The sequence below is a fragment of the Heterocephalus glaber genome, unplaced genomic scaffold (genome assembly GCF_053883595.1).
Source record: "Heterocephalus glaber isolate CG9 unplaced genomic scaffold, H.glaber_assembly_v1.0 deba00001720, whole genome shotgun sequence".
Taxonomy (NCBI): domain Eukaryota; kingdom Metazoa; phylum Chordata; class Mammalia; order Rodentia; family Bathyergidae; genus Heterocephalus; species Heterocephalus glaber.
The window spans coordinates 4,854,838-4,874,597 of NW_028258433.1; the positions used below are offsets into that span (position 1 = coordinate 4,854,838).

A 19,760-nucleotide genomic window follows, 5' to 3' on the forward strand; every position below is an offset into this window, starting at 1 on the left:
GCCTGGCGGTGCCTCCCTTTTTTAAAAACATATAATTTGTTATCCTTTTAATAACCCTCATAAAGTTCATAACAGTCTACTAAATACAAATGAAAATTTTACGCAGTAATCATAATATGAAGAGAAACAAAAGGGAACAAATTTATAACATCGTGCTATATGTTTTAATACATAAATGTTTGGATATAGCTATATACAGTCGCCTCCACATGTTTCCCAAATATGTGGTTATTCTGTGGTATAAAGAAAAACTATTATGGTGGATAAAGAAAACTATTATGAATTTGTATGGTTATCTAAAGGGCTTAATGCAGACTTACCTGTCTTTTGAGTACAACTTAGACTTGTTCTACTTTTCAGTTTCTTTTTATTTTTTATTTTTTGGGTACCAGGGATTGAACTCACGAACTTTAGCGCTTGCGAGGCAGGTGCAGAACCACTGAGCTAAATCCCTGGCCCCTTTTTCAGTTTCTTTTTAAAAAGTGTAAAGAAGTGTAATCATCTTATGATAAATGCATAAATCTTAAGTCTTCAGTTTGGTATGTTTGAGGAGACAGCAGAGTTTCATAATGTCACAAATATTCTGGTACCCCTTTCCATTTAATTCCTTCCTTTTCTCCCTTCATTTCCTAATTTCTATTATCATTTAGTTTTGTGTTTTTTTGGATTTCATATATGTTGAATCATAATATATATATATATATATTTCATTTATGTTGAATCATTATCTTTTTGAGGACGGAATTGAGGGATCTGGGTGCTTAACATTTTTGAGATTTTTTTTCTGTATTAGCTGATTGTCTTTCCTTACTGAGTACTATTACATTGTCTGATTTTATCATAATTTGTTTATCCATTTTTCCTGTGGATTGGTATCAGGGTTGTTTTAGTTTGGGCTCTTATGATTGAGATTATTGTATTCTTGTACCAGTGTTTTCCGTGGGCCTGTTCCCCCAACCCCCTGTGGAAATAAGAGTGAAATTGCTGGTTATAGGATAGAATCATGTTTAACTTTATAAGAAGTGACAACAGTTGTATAATTTTTTTATTTTTACCAATAATGTGTTCAAATTCCTCTTGTTTAGTATCCTTGTCCGCTTTTCCGGTTGTCTTTGTTTGCTTTAGTGTTTTGGTACTGGAGCTTGAACCCAGGATCTTGACAGTGAGCCACATTCTCAGCCCTTTTAAAATTTTTAGATATCTGGTCTCTCTGAATTGCTTAATTGCCCAATCTGGGATTGAATGTGTAGTCTTCCTACATCAGCCTTCCAGAATACTGGGATTACAGGTGTGTACTGCCATGCCAGGCTGGTGGGTGATTATTTTAATTTGATTTTATCCATTCTTAACAGGTCTTGCTATTTCATTGTGGCTATAACTTATTATGGCTGAATAAGCATAGTGATAGTAATATGTACCTTTTATTAAGTGTCTAATTAAATCTCATCTTTTCAAAATTAGTTTGTGTTTTTCCTTGATTTATAATATTTTTGTACATATTCTAGATCTTTTTTAAAGTATGAAAATTTTAAGTATTTTTCCATAGTCAGATATTAATATAGAGTTTATTTTTGCTAAATAATGCATAATAGTTTTGTTTTTTGAGACATCTAAAATACAGTTTAGATATGAATAATTTTACCAGTTACCTTTTTAGTCCTTAACATTGTTTTAAATGTTTTACTATACTTAATGGCAATATATAATTTATTTTCATTGAATATTTAATCATGTAACATATTACATTGTATAGTTTCCTAGTCCTCAGACTCTTTGGCGTTGGCTAAAAGGGAGCTCTGAAAGATTTGGTGTTCTCCCTACTCTCATCTTAGAAGTCCCAAGTCTATCTTGCCACTAGAAAGCAAATACTCTGGAGACAAGTTAGTGGGAAGGGAATCAGGTTTATTCAAGGACTGAAGTCCTGAGATGATGGGAGGGGACAACTCTGCCTCCCTTTAAAAAAGACCACGTTGGTGAAATCAGGTACATGACAGGTCTTTTAAGGGAGAGAAAAGAGGTGTAGAGGAACAGTGTGCAGGAAGGCCACATTCTGTGTGGGGTCTTCACCATTCAGGGCTTGTGTTTATTTATTTTTTTATTTTTTCTCTGGCCAGAACCTTGGAGTTGACCTTGACCTCCTGGGTCTAGTTTCTGCAATTCTTTAGATAATTATTTTTCTGCAAGTTGTACCTTCCAGAAATTTGTATGCTTCATATTAATAGATGCACAGGACTAGAGTAAGAAGGAACGGTCACTAGAATAAGAAGAAACACATTTTAATATTATCTGAGTGTCACCAGATGTTCTGAGCTTTGTAAATCTAAAGGTTATTTAACAGCTAATATTGTCATAATTTTAGGTATGCTTTTCTTTTGAGATTTACAATGCTCTGCAAGGGAGGGGAAGTCAAAAGATAACTCAGAAAAAGATGACCATCTTTACATTCATGGAAATTTCTCTTCACTCTTTGTTTCAGCTGTCATCATTATTTCTCCTTTCTCTTGGTGCCTGGAGCTTTTAACACTTTCTGGGTTCTACTCTGAAGATCAGTTTATTGTTTTCTTTTTCATTAGAATTTTCTCTCTCTTCCTGTCCTGTGGCATTTACCTATCCTGTGTCACTGTCCTGTAGTATTTACCTGTCCTTCATCTGCCAAAATTTTGTGGACAAATCATCTCTTTTGCTATGATTTTTTTTTTGAAATTATCTCTTCTTATTATTTATTCCTTAAACATTGTTTAGTAATTTCAGGAGTGAGTAGAAATAAGTGTGTGTTACCCACATGCACCTTTGTCTTTTGTTGATTGTGTGTTTTTAAGTTCATTCTTGTGCCATTAGCTGAATTTTGAGGGACACAGCCATCCCAGGGAGTATTAGTAGATGCCTTGTCTTGCTAATCACTGAGAATTTTTGTTGTCTCCACTCCTTAAAGTTGATGTCTGTGAGTTAATGACTTTTGTGTATGTACTTGTTTAATATGAATGACTAGTTTTAGGGAAATTGAAGTGCATTTTAAAATTGTTGATATGTTATATTTTTCTTTTATGCTGACACAAAATAACATGTATTGCATTTGTAGTACAGTGAAGCATAAGACTTGGTGAGAAAATGAATTTGAGATCTATTAAAACGTGCTTCATTTGAAATCATAATACTAAACCCTTGTTTTTACTTTGGTAAGGTAATTGATAACATTTGCATTTCTTCAGAAGTTTTTTTTTTTTTGAAGCAACATATGGTGTTTCTCACTTTTAGAATAGGATCTATTAGAAATGCTCAAAGTACAGAAGCTTCACACATGGGCAGTGACTTTATAGGTGTTTGGATTTTAATTGTTAAACTGTTACAGAGAAATAAATCTTATAAGCATTGTTTGTATGTAAGCATGTTTTTTTCTTATTAATACAAATCCAAATAACCAAATTTTATTTTATTAAATGTTTCATAATAAACAGATTAATATTTTATTTGTTAAATTTATCTCAGTTGTGATACCTCTTTCTTAGGCCTGAGATTTCATTATTGAATTGTGTTAAATTTCTTTTTCTAGTTTATTCATTGCCATGTTTTTAACTTTAAGAAACTTTTTTTTATTTGAGAGGGGGACAGGATCTCGCTATGTAGTTCAGATTACCCTTGAACTCACTATGTAGGCTAGGCTGACCTCAAACACTCAGCGATCCTTCTGTCTCAGCCTCCCAAATGCTAGGATTACAGGCATGTGCCACCACACCTGGCAAGAAACTCACTTTCTTAGTTTAGTTCAGTAGAGCTGCCTTTTGATCTTCCTTGTCTATTTCTTGAAACCAATATTTCAGTTTTATTCTTTTAGTGACCTTACTGAGGCTTTCTCAAGTTATAGGATAGAAATTGAAATGTTTAAGCCTTTTCTCAGTTGTACTGCTTGACTTCAATATTTTATCCATTTATGTAGAAAATAAAATGCAATTTTTAACATTGATACACCTGTTTGTTTATATAATTCCCTTAAATAATGAGGTTAAGAACTACCTGCTCAACTTCCTCAGTAAAAAGAAGGATTTTACTATTCAATTGCATGGACTACTGTATTTTCGCTGAAGAACTGGCTTTCATTCTCCTTTTTTCCCTCTTTTTTTTTTTTTTCTGGCTCTTGATTTTCTTGAAATATTGAACCTTCTTGGATACAGTTTTTCTGTGATTTATTTTCAAACATCTTATACAGTCTTTTTAAATGTTTTAGTTATCAATGTTTGCATTTTAATCAAAAGAAAATCTTGCCTTTCAGAATATCTTAAAGTGAGGTCACACGACCCTGAGGAAGCTATTAGACATGATGTTATTGTGTCTATAGTTACAGCTGCTAAAAAGGATATTCTTCTGGTCAATGATCACTTACTTAATTTTGTGAGAGAGAGAACATTAGACAAACGGGTAAGAATAAATAATTATTAGTAGGGGCTTATTTTTAATATGTGAAGCTTAAGTGTTTCATTTGAAAGTAGTTTTTTCATAAATATGGTAATTATAAATTGAGATTTGATGTGTCTGAGGCTTGAAAATATGTAAAGTGAATAGAAATGAAAAATTTGAAAACTATACTTTCTAAATGTATATAATTGAAAGCATTTTTATATTATAAAGGAAACTTTTTTGTTTTTAAGTGGAGAGTGCGCAAAGAAGCCATGATGGGACTTGCTCAGATTTATAAGAAATATGCATTACAATCAGCAGCTGGAAAAGATGCTGCAAAACAGATATCATGGATCAAGGACAAATTATTACACATATATTACCAAAATAGTATTGATGATCGGTAAGTTAAGGGCTATGTATATATGTTAATACAAGTTAATCTGTTGCTTTATGCAAACTATTCTTCATCACTTTAAATTGTCTCCTCAAGTTTTACTACAGGGTAAATAGAATGAGTAGTTCTTTTTCACCAAGCTCTAAAGGAATCAGTAATGTACACATAACTTTAGGAATGAGAACAAATTTTGTATTCATTTTCATGCACTATTTTTGAATGGAGTGATATCTAAAAGGAATGCATACAGTTACAATTTAAATTTTCTTTCACAGGTAATTTATAATAAGGTTATCATTATTACATTTTAAAAAGAGAATACACATAAAAAGAAATCCTTTGAGCTAGGCTCATGCCTGTAATCCCACCACTCAGGAGGCTGAGGCAGGAGGATCACTGTGAGTTCAAGACCAGCCTGAACTACATAGCGAGACCCTGTCTCAAAAAAAAAAAAAAAATCATAGAAATCCTTTGAATTGTAGACAGTATAAATAAAAGAAATTCCTACTCAGCCAGGAGTGGTGGCCTACACCTGAAATCAGCACTGTGGCTGAGCCTGGGCAATTTAGCAAGACCCTGTCTCAAAATAAAAGATTGGTGACGTACCTCATTATGAAGGCCCTGGGTTTAGTCACCAGTACGCCCTCCAAATCCTACTTTAAATAAAAAATAGTTTATAAATTTATATAAAAACACATCTGCCTGGGAGTGGCTCTTGTATGGATGTTAGCCATTTAATAGTTTAAATAGAGTCATAAATCATCTAGTCTGAATTGATATGACATTATTAGTGGGCTCCAAATGATTATGCCTATAGCAGGTGAGAGGGAGAAAAGAAGAAGAAGGCTTTACTAAAAATTTAAGATGTATAGAAACTGAATATTTTAAGTTAACTTTAAGAAACTTAAGGAAATTGTTTTTATAAAATTAGCTCTTAGACTTTTTGAGAGTGTTGTATCAGCGCATAAAGATTTGCCTTATGGTTTGACAAAGACATTTCCCGTCCTCGTCTCCTTCCCCTTCCCTTTCCTTTTCCCCTTCATCTTTTCCTTTTCAATTCTTTTCTTTTTGGAAGCAGCACCTCCTTATTCTTCCGGGTCCCTCTCCATGCGGTGACCTAGTACCTTCTCTATGGTAGGGGATCAAGGGACAGCAGCAGCAGTAGCATAAGGTGCTTGAAGGAAATGGTGGGGGGATTTCCTTAGTAATTTTTTTTTTTGGTACTGGGGATTGAACTTGGGTCCTTCTGCTTGCAAGGTAGGTGGTGGAACCACTGAGCTAAATCCCCAGCCCTTCTTAGTACTTTTAACCAAGTCTTCATAATGATCACTATGAAAACTCAAAAGAATCTTAAAATTATCTTTGTACTGCTGTGTGTGTGTGTGGCACTAAGGTTAAACCCAGTGGTTTCACACTCAGCTGCATCCCCAGCCCTTTTCATTTTTTATTTTGAGACAAAGTCTTGCTAAGTTGCCACATTGCTCAGGCTGGACATGAACTGGTCATCCTCTTGCCCCAGCCTCTCAAAAAATGCTAGGATTACAGGCATGTGCTCCCAGTCCCAGTTTATTCGTATCTTTTATCTCAGAAAAATTTAGTGTTTGACACAGGAACTTTGTGTAGTTTTTAAATCCTTTTTTGCACAGTTAAAACTGAGTCCCTTATATACTGCTTGCCCAAGTTCATGAAGTATTTCAGCTGAGCATAGGACTGTTTGAAAATATCTAGTTAAATCCTCCTTTGGATCCTCTTTTACAGAAAGAAGACATTGGTTTAGAAATCTCATCTCAGGGGAATAGGAACTTCTTTGACATGTATTTTATATATATTTTAGTAATTCATATACAAATATAGTACATTTAAAAAAAAATGAATCAATGTGGTACCGTCTCTTCTTTTGTAGATTACTTGTTGAACGGATCTTTGCCCAATACATGGTTCCCCATAATTTGGAAACTACAGAACGGATGAAGTGCTTATATTACTTGTATGCCACACTGGATTTAAATGCTGTGAAGTATGTCTCAAATGTTAAACTTTTTTTCATCTTTCGTAGTGTACTGAATTTTATGGAAAGAAACCACAAGTAATTGTGTTTAAAAATATTAACTATGTCATCAGGGTCAAGACACAGTAATGTACTTAAATATACTAAATGGTGTCATCAACGTGAGATTAAGCAGTTTTAAGGACTTAAAAAGTAGTCAGATTTAATTGATCTGAAATCTTTAAAGATTTGACTTTTTTTCCTCTCCAGATTTACATATTATTGGTGTCTGAAATGTGATTTACCTGTTATTTTTTTATTTTCCTTAAGAGGTAAGAAAGGTTCATATTATGAAAATACTACCTTCTTATTCTTACATGGTACTGTGACAGTGGTATAGTGTAGGGCAGTAGGGTATACATTTTTGTGCTATTGTGTAGCCTCAACACAGTATTATAGTTTAGCACGAGGTAAGCACAGATACACTTTTATTACCAAGGTACCTTTGGATGTCTAAGTAGAAAATTATCATTTTAGATGTGGGAGAGACATTGATAATGTAACTGAATCATACTAAGGGTTAGGAAATTTAGGGCTAAAGATTTTCTCTAGGTCTTAGAAAATGTACACCCTTAATATTACAATAAATGTCATTATAGTTGTTGATATTTAAATGTTCAGAAATTGGAGCTATATGTCATTTTTACTTGTACTTGTGCTTAATAGGACATTTGGCTTCATTTCTTGCCAGGAAATAATTATATGTGGTATTGATATTTTATGCAAAAAGTTGCATGTTTTGATAGCTGCTATATTTTAGGCATTAGAATATATGCATTGTCTGTATCTGCTTTTGGATTACAATAGAAAAATAGTTGCAGTGAAACTCTGTAGCCCACAAAGCTTAAAATATTTACTACCTGGATTTTTACTGAAAAAACCTGCCAACCTCCAGTTGAAATGATACGTTTCCTATTTTATACTTGATGACTCATGCAGACATTAAGTGCAAAGTCACACAAGTAGTAGGGGAGAAAGCCAAGATTTGAAGTCATTTCTGTTTGATTTCAAAACTAATTCTTTTTTTTTTAAATATAGTAAAATGTATTATTACATTTAATTTTATTTCATATATTATCAATTTTCCTCAACAATTGCAATACATCCTAAAATTGTTGGTTTGTCATAGTTGGTAGCTTTTTAAACCTGTGATACAATTGTTAGCTTCTTAGGTTGGATGAAATATGGTATGTATCTTCTATTTGAAACAACATCTTTCTGTCTGTCTGTCTCTCTCTCTCTCTCTTTTTCCCTCCCTCCCTTCCTCCCTCCCTTCCTTCTTTCCTTCTTTCCTTCGAGACCCTGTCTCGCTGTTAGTTCAGGCTGGCCTGGAACTTGCAGCAGTCCTGCCTCAGCCTCCCAGGTAGTGAGATTATAGGCATGTGAGATTGTACTTCTTGGATCAACCCATATCATTCAAGACTAAAAAATGAAATAAAGATTTTTTTTTAAGCAAAAATTAAAAATTTGCCATGGACAGAACCTATGTGAAAGAAATTACTAAAGAATATTTTTTGGGGGGTAAAAACTAATCTAGAAGAAAGGAAGGGAAGGTATGCAAGAAGCAAAAATTTCAAACATTTATATAAATCTAAATAACCAAAGATTATAAAAACAAATAATAAACTTTTCTTTGCCAGGGATGATAGTATGGATTTAAAAGTAAGTAGCATCTAGGCTGATGTTTCCCCAGCATGCTCACTGTAGCCCTGTGTAAGCTCTCCATGTGTCCCTGGAACCTTCCCTCTTGCCTGTCCCTCCTCCATGCTTAGGCACAGCAAGGAGGGCCTCCAGGACCAGGTTCCACTGCCCACTGTTCTTACTGATTGGTACCATGCCTTTGTCAAAAAAATTTCATGTAAGAAAACAGGTTATAACTATGAAAGTGTTTTAACATTGTTTTATAAGATAAGAGCAAGGACAGACATATTGACTGATTAAACCAGTGATGGTGAACCTTTTAGAGCTTTTAAGTGTTACAAAATAGCCTGCTGCGGTATGCCTGCCATAGGTTTGCCACCCCTGGATTAGACCATATTTCAGATGTGCATGTTAAAAATTTAAGTCTCCTCTAAAAGAACAGAATTAGAACTTAGAGCTTCCAAATCCAGGGATAGAGAAAGAGTTAATGTAAACTTTAATACCAGAAACAAAATATAAAACAAAAATAATCATGAATAGGAATGTAACTTCTAAATAGTAACTGTAAAACTAAACATGTCACATACTAACTCTGTGTAAATAACAAGTATGTTTGATTAAATTTAAAAGTAAAACCACAATTTACAAGAAATATACTAAAAAATAATGCACCGGAAAGTTGAAAGCAAATTCCAATTTTGAGCCAGGTGTGGTGGTGCACATCTGTAATTCCAGCACTCTGGAAAGCTGAGGCAGGTGGATCACAAGTTCAAGCCCAACCTGGGCAATTCCTTGAGTACTTTTTGTACTTCTTAGTCTGGTGGATGACTTGCCTAGCTGGAAGTGGATGGTTGTAGGAAAGATTCTCTTCATTTTGACTGGTCTGTGACTGAAACAATGGTAGTTGTTTTCTTTTGGGTTGATGCAAACGTGTCTTACAGCAATGAGGAGAAGCCCTAATGAGGGAATTAGTTGGCTATTTAAAATTTCAGACAACAAAATGTATGCGCAGCCAGGCTGTAATCAGTTTTCACATTTATTAAATGACAGACCTGAAGTTCAGACTAAGAATAAATAAATGGATATCTGTCTTCCTATTGTAATGTTGTGTCTCCTGGTATTTTTTTTTTTTTTTTAAAAGAATGACTGTTTGGAGAGGCAATTAACAAAGACCAATCGGGGCCAGGGATTTAGCTCAGTGGTTTCGCTGCCTGCTGTGCAAGCCCAAGGACCTGAGTTCAATCCCCGGTATCAAAAAAAAAAAGACAAATTGACTTGGTGCTTATTAATTGTATTAAAACACTTGAGAGGACAGTCCCGCTAAATATGTTAAAATGAAATCTTAGTCAATGATGATCACTTCTTGACATTAGCTATTGTCTTAATAGTTTATAATAAGTTTTAGAATAGTTTGAGATTTTATCTTGAAGTTGATAAATAACTATAAGTTAAATAATTTTATGTTGAAGTGAAGGCATGTTTCAAAATCCAGATCTTTCAAAAGTTGTAAGTAATAATTATACAGGAGACAGAATGACTTTGGAGTTCAGAAGTAATTCAACAGATGACTACTCTTTCCTTGAAAATTATTATCTTAATTATGTAATTCTTATTTAGGTTTTAGATCTTTACAGTCTTCTGGAGAATAATCATTTTGCTTAGAGTTTCTAAATTTATAATTGTTACTGGAACTTTAATAACTTGAAAAAAGGAAAATTTAAATTCTAAGATGAACATTCCCTAATATTGTTGCTTTACTGTTACCAGTTTGAAGTGAGTACTACAAAAATATTTAAGTTTCCATAATTAAACTAGTTTATTTCCTTCAATTAAAAAAATTCAAAGGCATTTAAAAAAACAAATCATTAAACTTTTTTTTTCCCATTAAGTTTATTGGTACATTTTAGGTATAAAATACACTTACATACATCATTGGGATCTTGTACCATTACATGAGTATCTTGGTTCTTATTTTTTTTTCCCCCTTGCCTCCCTTCACCCCCTCCACCATTCCCTATTTGCAAAGATTTTGTTTCCATGTTTTTCTTTTCTCATATTTTTTCTTTTCCCTTCTTTCCTTTCCCCTACCCATCCCACTTCCCCTGCTCCTTTAGACCTTTACTTCGTATTACACAGTATCAGTTATACATTTTTAAAATTACAATATCAAGACCTAGGAGCCATTACCACAGATTTTACAGAATTTAAAAGGATATAGAAAGCATATTTTAAAAATCTGTTTTGAAATAAATTTGACAACTTCTAAGAAGTACCTTGGAAGACAAATTAATGAAACTAACTCTGGAGGAAATATAAAATTTGAACAGCACCTATTAAAGAAAATATATTCCTAGCTTAAAAACCTACTTATATGACAACAACAGGCTTGTATACATTTTAACTGATAAATTATATCAAACATTTAAAGCAGAAAAAAGAAGGAACACTTCTCCCCTCATTTTGGGAAATCAACATTGTGCTAATCCTAAAACTGGATAAAGATAATAGAAGAAAAAAGTATGAACATAGAAATTTGTTTAACAAAACAGACTCTTAGAAGTCAGATCTGGCAGGATGTAGAAAGTGGTTTTATTATAGGGATGGCAGTGTTGGTTCAGCATTGGAAGATCCACCCCTATAAGTCATCATTTTAACAGAGGAAAGGAAAAAGACATATGATCCTGTCACTAGTTGGAGAAAAAGTATCGAACTAAAATCTATATAGCTGTTCATGGTAAAAGCTATCAGGAGACTAGAAGTAGAACAGAACCGTCTCAACAAATTAAAGACATGTACTCCATACTTCCAGCAAAAATGCCTTATATGAATGGAGAAGGTACAATGCTTTCTGCCTAAGGTGGGAACAAGGGCAAATATGCCTACTCTTCATCTGTCTATTACTCTTTGAAAGATGGGCCTAAACCAAAATAGTCTGGCAAAAAAATGATGCAGTTAGGATAGGATTGGCAAGGTAGAAGCAAAATCTTTATATGTAGATGAAATGATCATCTACAGAGAAAATACTAAGAAATCTCTAGGAGCCCCTAGAACTTGTATTTGAATTTAGCAGGATTAGAAAAGAAGTTATATATAAAAATTCAGGTCTGTGTATACTTGCTATAAATGAAGAATTGGATATTGAAATTTAAAAGTTATGTAGGAGTACAAAGGACCTAGAAGAGTAAAAAAAAAAAAAACAACTGTTGGAAGATGTTTAATACTTAATTTTAAGACTTCTAAAGCTACAATAATCAAGGCAGTGTTGGTATAAGGACAGACATATAGCTCATTGGAATGAAACAATCTAGAAATAGAACCACACATATATGGTCCACTGAGTTTTGAAAGATTATTTAACATTAACATTTTATAGAATATAAACTCAATTCAAGAGCCTAGGAAATGATAGTGTTTTCAGCAAATGGCACTAGAATACCTGGTATCCGTATATAAAAAATTAACCTTAACCCTTTATTTCCATACAGAAAAATAACTTGATGGTATCTATGAACCTAAATATGAAAGACTAAAACTATAAATCTTTAAGAAGAAATTATAAGTGAAAATGTTTATGAATTTAGGGTAGGCAAGAACTTTGTAGGATATAAAAAACATGATGTATAAAAGAAAAAAATTGATGAGATTCCATCAAAATTTAGAACTTTAAATGACATCATTAAAATGAAAAGCTGTCCTTAAACAGACCATATTTACAATGCATATAACCTATGACCAGAATATATAAAGAACTCTTACAGCTCATTAATAGACAACCCAATTAAAAAGTAGACATAAGACAATAGGCAGTACAGCACAAGGAAACGTGTGCATCTCTAGAATAAAAAAAATACTAATCAGTACAATAATAAGATTGAATTATACACTCATTAGGGAGATGAAGTTAAAAGTTTTAAAAGCCTTGTCATGACATTTCTTTTTGTTAGATTCTCTCCCTTTGTGTTTCATTTGTCACGCCCAGTGCTTCATTCTGCTGCTTAGACTTTTGATGGAGTTTTTAATCTCCTGGAAATCTGTTTGCATTTGTTTCTTATGTTGGGATTCCATCATGTTCCTCAGATCCTCTGTTTTTTTTATCTGTGTCCTCTCAAGATTTCTTAATCATGTCTTGAACTATGGGCACAATCTTTGCTGTTATCTGAGTAATTATTTCTGATTTCATTTTTCCCAGATCCTCTTTTGTTGCCAGTTCAGAGAGTCCAGGTGGTTGAGTATCAGATTGTTACATCTCGTTTCCTTTTGGGGTTGCTGTAGGTGATCTGGAAGTCTGTTTTTGAGACTTGTTTACGTATCTTCTCATTTTCATGGGGTGGGGGTGGGGGTGGGGTGCTTCTGGCACCCGCGCGGCTCACCATCTCTGCCATAGGAACGTGGAATGGCAGCGGGGGACCCTCTTTCTGAGTGCTGGGACTGGCTCACCTTCTCTGCCCATTAAACTTTAATCCTAGCACTCTGGGAGGTGGAGGCAGGAGAATCACAAGTTTGAAGCCAGTCTGGGCTACTCAGTGAGAGCCTGTCTCAAAAAGCGTTGGGGATATAGCGCAGTGTGAAGGCGCTGGGTTCAGTCTTCAGTACTGGGGAAAGGGATTATTCAAGAAGAGAACAGATATGCTGAATGATTCCTTTTTCTTTTTTCTTTCTTTTTTTTTTTTTTTAATTCTTTTATTGGTACATTGCAGGTATACAACACAATTACATTTCTCATGGGGAATTGTACCTTTATATAATGCATCTTGGTTCTTACTTTTTCCCCATTCCTAGCCCTCCCTTCACGCCCTCCACCCTTCCCTATTTACAAAGACTTTATTTCCATTTTTTCCATTTCTCATCATTTTTCCTTTCCCTTCTTTCCTGTCCCTTCTTTCCTTTCCCCTGTGCCTCCCACTACCCCTACCCCTTTGGACCTTTTCTTCCTATTTTACATTATCGATTATTCATTCTAATAATTGGTACATTTTAGGTATACAACATAATGACATTCATCATTGGAAATTTGCACCTTTACATAGTCTCTCTTGGTTCTTGTTTTTCACCCTTGCCCAGCCCTCCCTTCAACCCCTCCAGCCCTCCCTATTTAAAAAATTTTGTTCCTATTTTTCCATTTTCTCATATTAATCCCATTCCCTTCTCTCCTTTCCCCTAGCCCTCCCACTTCCTTCCCCTTTGCCCCTTTTCTTCCTATTTCACATGACCTGTTATACATTTAGTCCTTATTTACATTTTCAGTTTCTCACACCAGAGAAGCTATTCAGTATTTACACATGTGTGTCCTCTTTATTTCACTTAAGACTATTGCCTCAGTGTGCATCCACTTAACTATAAATGTCTCTAATTTCTCATTTTTTATGGCTGAGTAGTACTCCATTTTATAAAAAAACCACATTTTCTTTATCCAGTCTCCAGTTGATGGGTATTTGGGCTGTTTCCAAGTTTTAGCTATTACAAACTGCGCTGCTATGAACGTGGGTGCACATATATCACTGTGGTATGATTCTTTTAGTTCTTTGGGGAAGATCCCCAGCAGTGGAATAGCGGGGTCAAATGGGATTTCCAGTCCTAGTTCTTTGAGGTATCTCCATACTGATTTCCACAGTGCTTGCACGAGTCGACACTCCCACCAGCAGTGGAGCAGGGTTCCTCTTTCCCCACAGCCCCACCAGCATTTGTTATTGGTTGATTTCATGATAGCAGCCATTCTTTCTGGAGTGAAGTGGAATCTCAGCGTTGTTTTCATTTGCATCTCTTGAATGACCAGTGACGTTGAACATTTTTTCGTGTATTTATTTGCTATTTCTACTTCTTTGAGAAATGTCTGTTCATTTCAGATGCCGATTTCTGGATTGGGTCTTTAAATTTGGGAGATCTGATCTTTTTAAGTTCTTTATAGATTCGAGATAGTAGTCCTTTGTCTGAGGAAGAGCAGGTGAAGATTTTTCCCCACATTGTGGGGTGTCTTTTCACACTGCTGGTGGTTTCTCTGGCTGTGCAGAAGCTTTTTAATAAGAGATCCCATTTGTTGATTGTTTGTGCTAGTTCACGGGCAACTCAGGTTTTGTTCAAAAAATCTTTTCCTACACCGATGTCTTCAAGGGTTCTACCTAACCTCTGTTCCAACTGGTTCAGAGTTTCTATTTTAATATTTAGGTCTTTAATCCATTTTGATTTTAGTTTAGTGCATGGTGAGAGATACAGGTCTAGTTTTAATCTTTGGCAAGTTGAAGCCCAATTTTTCCAGCACCATTTATGAAAAAGGCTATCTTTCCTGCAGTGAGGGTGTTTGGCTCCTTTATCGAAGATGAGATGGCTGAGTGTGTCTGCGTTGTTTCTGCCTCTTCTCATCTGTTCCACTGGTCCTCAAGTCTGTTTCTTTGCCAGTACCATGCTGTTTTTCTCACAGTACCTTTGTAGTAGAGTTGCAGGTTGGGGATTGTGATACCCCCTGCCATGTCTCTGTTACCTAGAATTGCTTTTGCTATTCTGGGTCTCTTCTTGTTCCAAATGAATTTTTGGATTTTTTTCTCTAGGTCTATGAAGTGTGCTGCTGGGATCTGAATTGGAATTGCATTAAATCTATATAGCAGTTTTGGAAGTATGGCCATTTTCAGTATATTAATCCTTCCTACCCAGGAGCAGGGGATGTCTGTCCATTTTCTGATATCATCTTCAATCTCTCTTTTCAGAGTGCCATAGTTTTCAGAGAAGAGGTCTTTGACTTCTTTCATTCGGATGATTCCTAGGAATTTCGGGTTTTTTGATGCTATTGTGAAATGAATTATTTGCCCTGTTTCTCTCTCAGTGAGTGTGTCATTGGTGTAGAAGAAAGCTATTGATTTTTGTGTGTTGACCTTGTAACCAGCTACTTGACTGAATTTGGTTATTAAGTCTAGAAGACTTTTGGGGGAGTTCTTGGGGTCTTGTATGTAGAGTATCATGTCATCTGCAAATAATGACAATTTGACTTCTTCATTTCCTATCTTTATTCCTTTTATTTCTTTCTCTTGTGTAATTGCCGTGGCTAATGTTTCCAGAACTATATTGAACAAGAGTTTAATATAAGAGTTACTATATTGAACACTGATTTTAGTGTGAAGGATTTCAGTTTTTGACCATTTAGTATGATATTGGCTGTTGGTTTTTCATAGATGGCTTCTATCAGTTTGAGGTAGAGACCATCTCTTCCAATTTTTTGGAGGGTTTTTATCATAAATGCATGTTGCAGTTTGTCAAATGCTTTTTCTGCATCTATTGAGATGATCATGTAGTTTTTGTCCTTGGCTCTGTTGATATAGCGTATTACATTGATTGATTGTCATATATTGAACCATCCCTGCATCCCTGGGATGAATCCCACTTGATCAGGGTGTATGATCTTCTTGATGATCTTCTGCATTCTGTTTGCCGTTATCTTATTAAGGATTTTTGCATCTATGTTCATTAGTGAGATTGGGCTATAGTTTTCTTTTTCAGTTGGGTCTTTCTCTGCGTCGGGGATCAAGCTGATGCTTGCTTCCAGGAATGAATTTGGGAGTATTGCTCCCCTTTCAATTTCATTGAAGAGTTTAAACGGTAGTGGCAGCAGTTTCTCTCTAAATGTCTTGTAGAATTCAGCAGTGAAGCCATCAGGGCCCGGGATTTTCTTAGGTGATAAGTTTTTAATTCCATTTTCAATTTCATTGGTTGATATTGGGTTGTTCAGAATTTTTAGGTCTTCTTCGTTCAACTTCGGTAATTCATATGTATCTAGGAATCTTTCCATTTCTTCTGTGTTGTCCATCTTATTGGCGTATAGGTTCTGCAAGTAGGTATTGATGATCTTCTGGATTTCTGCTGAGTCTGTTGTAATTTCACCCTTTTCATTCCTAATTGCATGGATATGGGCCTTTTCTTTCCTTTTTCTGACAAGGTTGACTAAAGGTTTATCAATTTTGTTGATTCTTTCAAAGAACCAACTCTTGGCTTCATTGATTTTTTTGTATCATTCTCTTAGTCTCCATTGCATTGATTTCTCCTCTGATCTTTATAATTTCTTCCCTTGTATGAGCTTTGGGGTTGTCCTGCTCTTTTTCTAGAAGCTTGGGGTTCAGCATCAGGTTGTTTAATTGGGCTCGTTCTGTTTTCCTAATATGCATTATTCACTGCTGTGAATTTCCCTCCTAAGACTGCTTTCATTGTGTCCCATAGATTCCGATATGTTGTATTGTCATTGTCATTTAATTGAAGGAACTGTCTGATTTCTTCTTTAATTTTTTGTGTGACCCATTGGTTATTCAGAAGTGTGTTGTTCAATTTCCACGTGTTTATGAAATTTTTTGAGTTTCTTTTTCTATGGATCTCCAATTTCATCGCACTATGGTCTGATAATATACAGGGGATAACTTCAGTTCCTTTGCACTTACTTAAACATGTTCTATGTGTGAGTATGTGGTCTATTTTTGAGAATGACCCCTGTGCAGCTGAGAAGAATGTGTATTCTGATTTTGTGGGGTGGAAGACTCTGTAAACATCTGTTAAGTTCATTTGTTCAAGAGTTCGATTGAGTTCCAGTATTTCATTACTTATTTTTAGTCTAGTTGATCTATCTATTTGTGATAGTGGGGTGTTGAGGTCCCCCACTACAATTGTATTAGTGCATATATGGCCTTTCATGTCCGTTAGTATTTGTTTTATATAGTTGGGTGCACTAGTGTTTGGTGCATAGATATTTATGATTGTCATCTCTTCCTCTTGGATTCTTCCCTTTACAAGGATGTAGTGTCCTTCTTCGTCTCTCTTAAGCAGTGTTGATTTGAAATCTGCTTGATCTGCCAAGAGGATAGCTACTCCTGCTTTTTTTCGGGTTCCTGTCGCATGGAGTATTGTTTTCCACCCTTTCACTTTCAGTCTATGAGTTTCCTTTTGAATTAAGTGTGTTTCTTGTATGCAGCATATTGTTGGATTTTGCTTCTTGACCCATTCTGCCAGTCTATTTCTTTTGATTGGTGAATTGAGACCATTAACGTTGATGGTTATAACTGAAACGCATTGACTTGTCATTGCCATGACTTTTTCTTTTTGTGGGGTTCTCCCCCTTTCCATTTAATTTCTTGTCATGCCAGATGCGTTCATTCTGCTTTGCTTCCTGGGGTTGTGATCCTCAATGTCTGTTCCTAGGCTATTGTGTAAAATTCTTTGGAGTGCTGGTTTGGTATTCACGAAGTTCCTAAGGTGCTCTTTGTCATGAAAGTATCTTATTTCTCCATCCATTTTGAAAGATGGTTTTGCAGGGTACATCAATCTGGGTTTTAGGCTGTTTTCTTTTAGGGCTTGGAATATGTCATTCGAAGCTCTTCTTGCCTTGATGGTTTGTGTTGAGAAGTCTGCTGTGATTCTGATGGGCTTTCCTTTGTATGTGATTTGTTTCTTTTCTCTGACTGCTTGGAGAACTTTGTTCTTCTGTTGAGTTTCTGGAATCTTACCAATTATATGCCTATGTGTAGATTGTTTTTGATCAAGGTTATTTGGAGTCCCACGTGCCTCACTTACCTGTATGTCAAGCTCTTTTCCCCTGCTTGGGAAGTTTTCTGCCATTATTTCTGTGAAGAGCTTTTTTATGTCGTATCCACTCTCTCCTGTTTCTTCATTGACTCCAATCAGTCTTATGTTATTCTTTTTTGCATCATCTAGCAGCTGCTGTATTGATTTCTCATGTTCCCTTATAATTTTGAAGCAATTTTTCTTTTCCTGGTCATTAATTGCAATCTTATCTTCTATATCTGAAATTGTGTCCTTACATTGGCTCATTCTGCTGTGTAGACTTTCAGTGGAGTTTTTCATGTCCTGGAAATCTATTTGCATCTGTTTACGGATTCCATTTGTTTCTTATGTTGGGATTCCCTATGTTCTTCAGCTCCTCTCTAGATTTATTAATCATGTCTTGCACTAAGGGCACAATTTCTCCTGTTATCTGAGAAATTATTTCTGATTTCATTTTTTCCAGATTCCCTTTTGTTGCCCATTCATTGGGTCCAGGTGGTTGAGTATCAGAGTGTTCCATCTCATTTCCCTTTGGGGTCGCTGTAGGTGATCTGGAAGTCTGGTTTTGAGACTTATTTATGTGTTTTCTCATTTCGACTGGGGCGGGGGGCTGTTAGCGCCTGTATGGATTACCTCCTCTGAGCTGGGTGAGGTGGGACAGGGGCCGGGACCACGGTAGGGATGGTGACCCCAAAGCCCTTTCCTGTGGGCTGGGAGCAGTGGGAGGGATGGTGGCCAGGAAGCCCCTTCCTCTGGACCAGGAGCAGTGGGATGGTGGCTCAGAAGCCCCTCCCTCTGTGCCGGGAGTGGTGGGAGGGATTTTGGCCCGTAAGCCCCTTCCTCTGGGCCAGGAGCAACAGGACAGAAGGTGGCCAAAAGCTCTTTCCTCTGGGCTGGGAGCAGCGGGAGGTATGGTGACTGGGAAGCCCCTTCCTCTGGACCAGGAGCAGTGGGACGTCGGCTCAGAAGCCCCTACCTGTGGGCCGGGAACAGTGGGACTCATTACCTTGGTGTGATGGTCTGGTGTCCTCTGCGCCTTGGTAATGTGGAATCAGGTGGCTGCCTGTCTGCAGTGGGGTGATTCAGTGTCTTCCGCGTGACTCAGGACCTCGGTAGGGCGTGCACAGACCTGCCTGTCTGCAGAGGCCTGATTCAGCGTTCTCCCGCGGCGTGATTCGGAGTCCGCCGTGTTACTCAGGACGTCGGTAGGGCTTGCGCAGACCTGACTGTCTGCAGCAGGGTGATTTGGCCTTTTCCGCGTGACTCAGGACCTGGTTAGGGCGTGCACAGACCTGCCTTTCTGCAGTGGGCTGATTTCGGCCTGTTCCGCGGGACTGGGGATCTCGGCAGGGTGTGGGCAGACCTGTCTGTCTGCAGTGGGGTGATTCGGCGTCTTTCTTGTGACTCAGGACCTCGGTAGGGCGTGCACAGACCTCCCTGCCTGGATTCCTTTTTCTATAAAAGGCTTGTTTTATATGTTTCTGTAATTTTATTACTGTTATCTGGCAGAGCTTCGTATGGGTATATAATGGATATTAACAAGCATAGATAATTGAAAAAGTGAAAAATATTTATTTTTGGAAAGAATCCTTTATATATATATACACACATATATATACATATATATGTGTATATATATGTGTGTATATATGTGTGTATATATATATATATTTTTGGCACTGGGGATTGAACTCGGGTCCTTGTGATTGCCAAAACCACTGAGCTAAATCCCTGGCCCCATTTTTATTTTTT

General features: G+C 36.2%; 1 protein-coding gene across 9 annotated transcripts in view; it reads left to right on the top strand.

The window, feature by feature from the left end:
- Pds5b (PDS5 cohesin associated factor B) overlaps positions 1 to 19,760 on the top strand; it is a 283,823-nt gene that overhangs the window by 178,503 nt on the left and 85,560 nt on the right. For all 9 annotated transcript variants that reach the window (XM_087199489.1, XM_087199485.1, XM_021266499.2 and 6 more), the window contains 3 exons: positions 4,268 to 4,413; positions 4,644 to 4,795; positions 6,693 to 6,806. In XM_087199489.1, the coding sequence (XP_087055615.1) occupies positions 4,268 to 4,413; positions 4,644 to 4,795; positions 6,693 to 6,806 (412 nt within the window). The remainder of the gene's footprint in view (positions 1 to 4,267; positions 4,414 to 4,643; positions 4,796 to 6,692; positions 6,807 to 19,760) is intronic.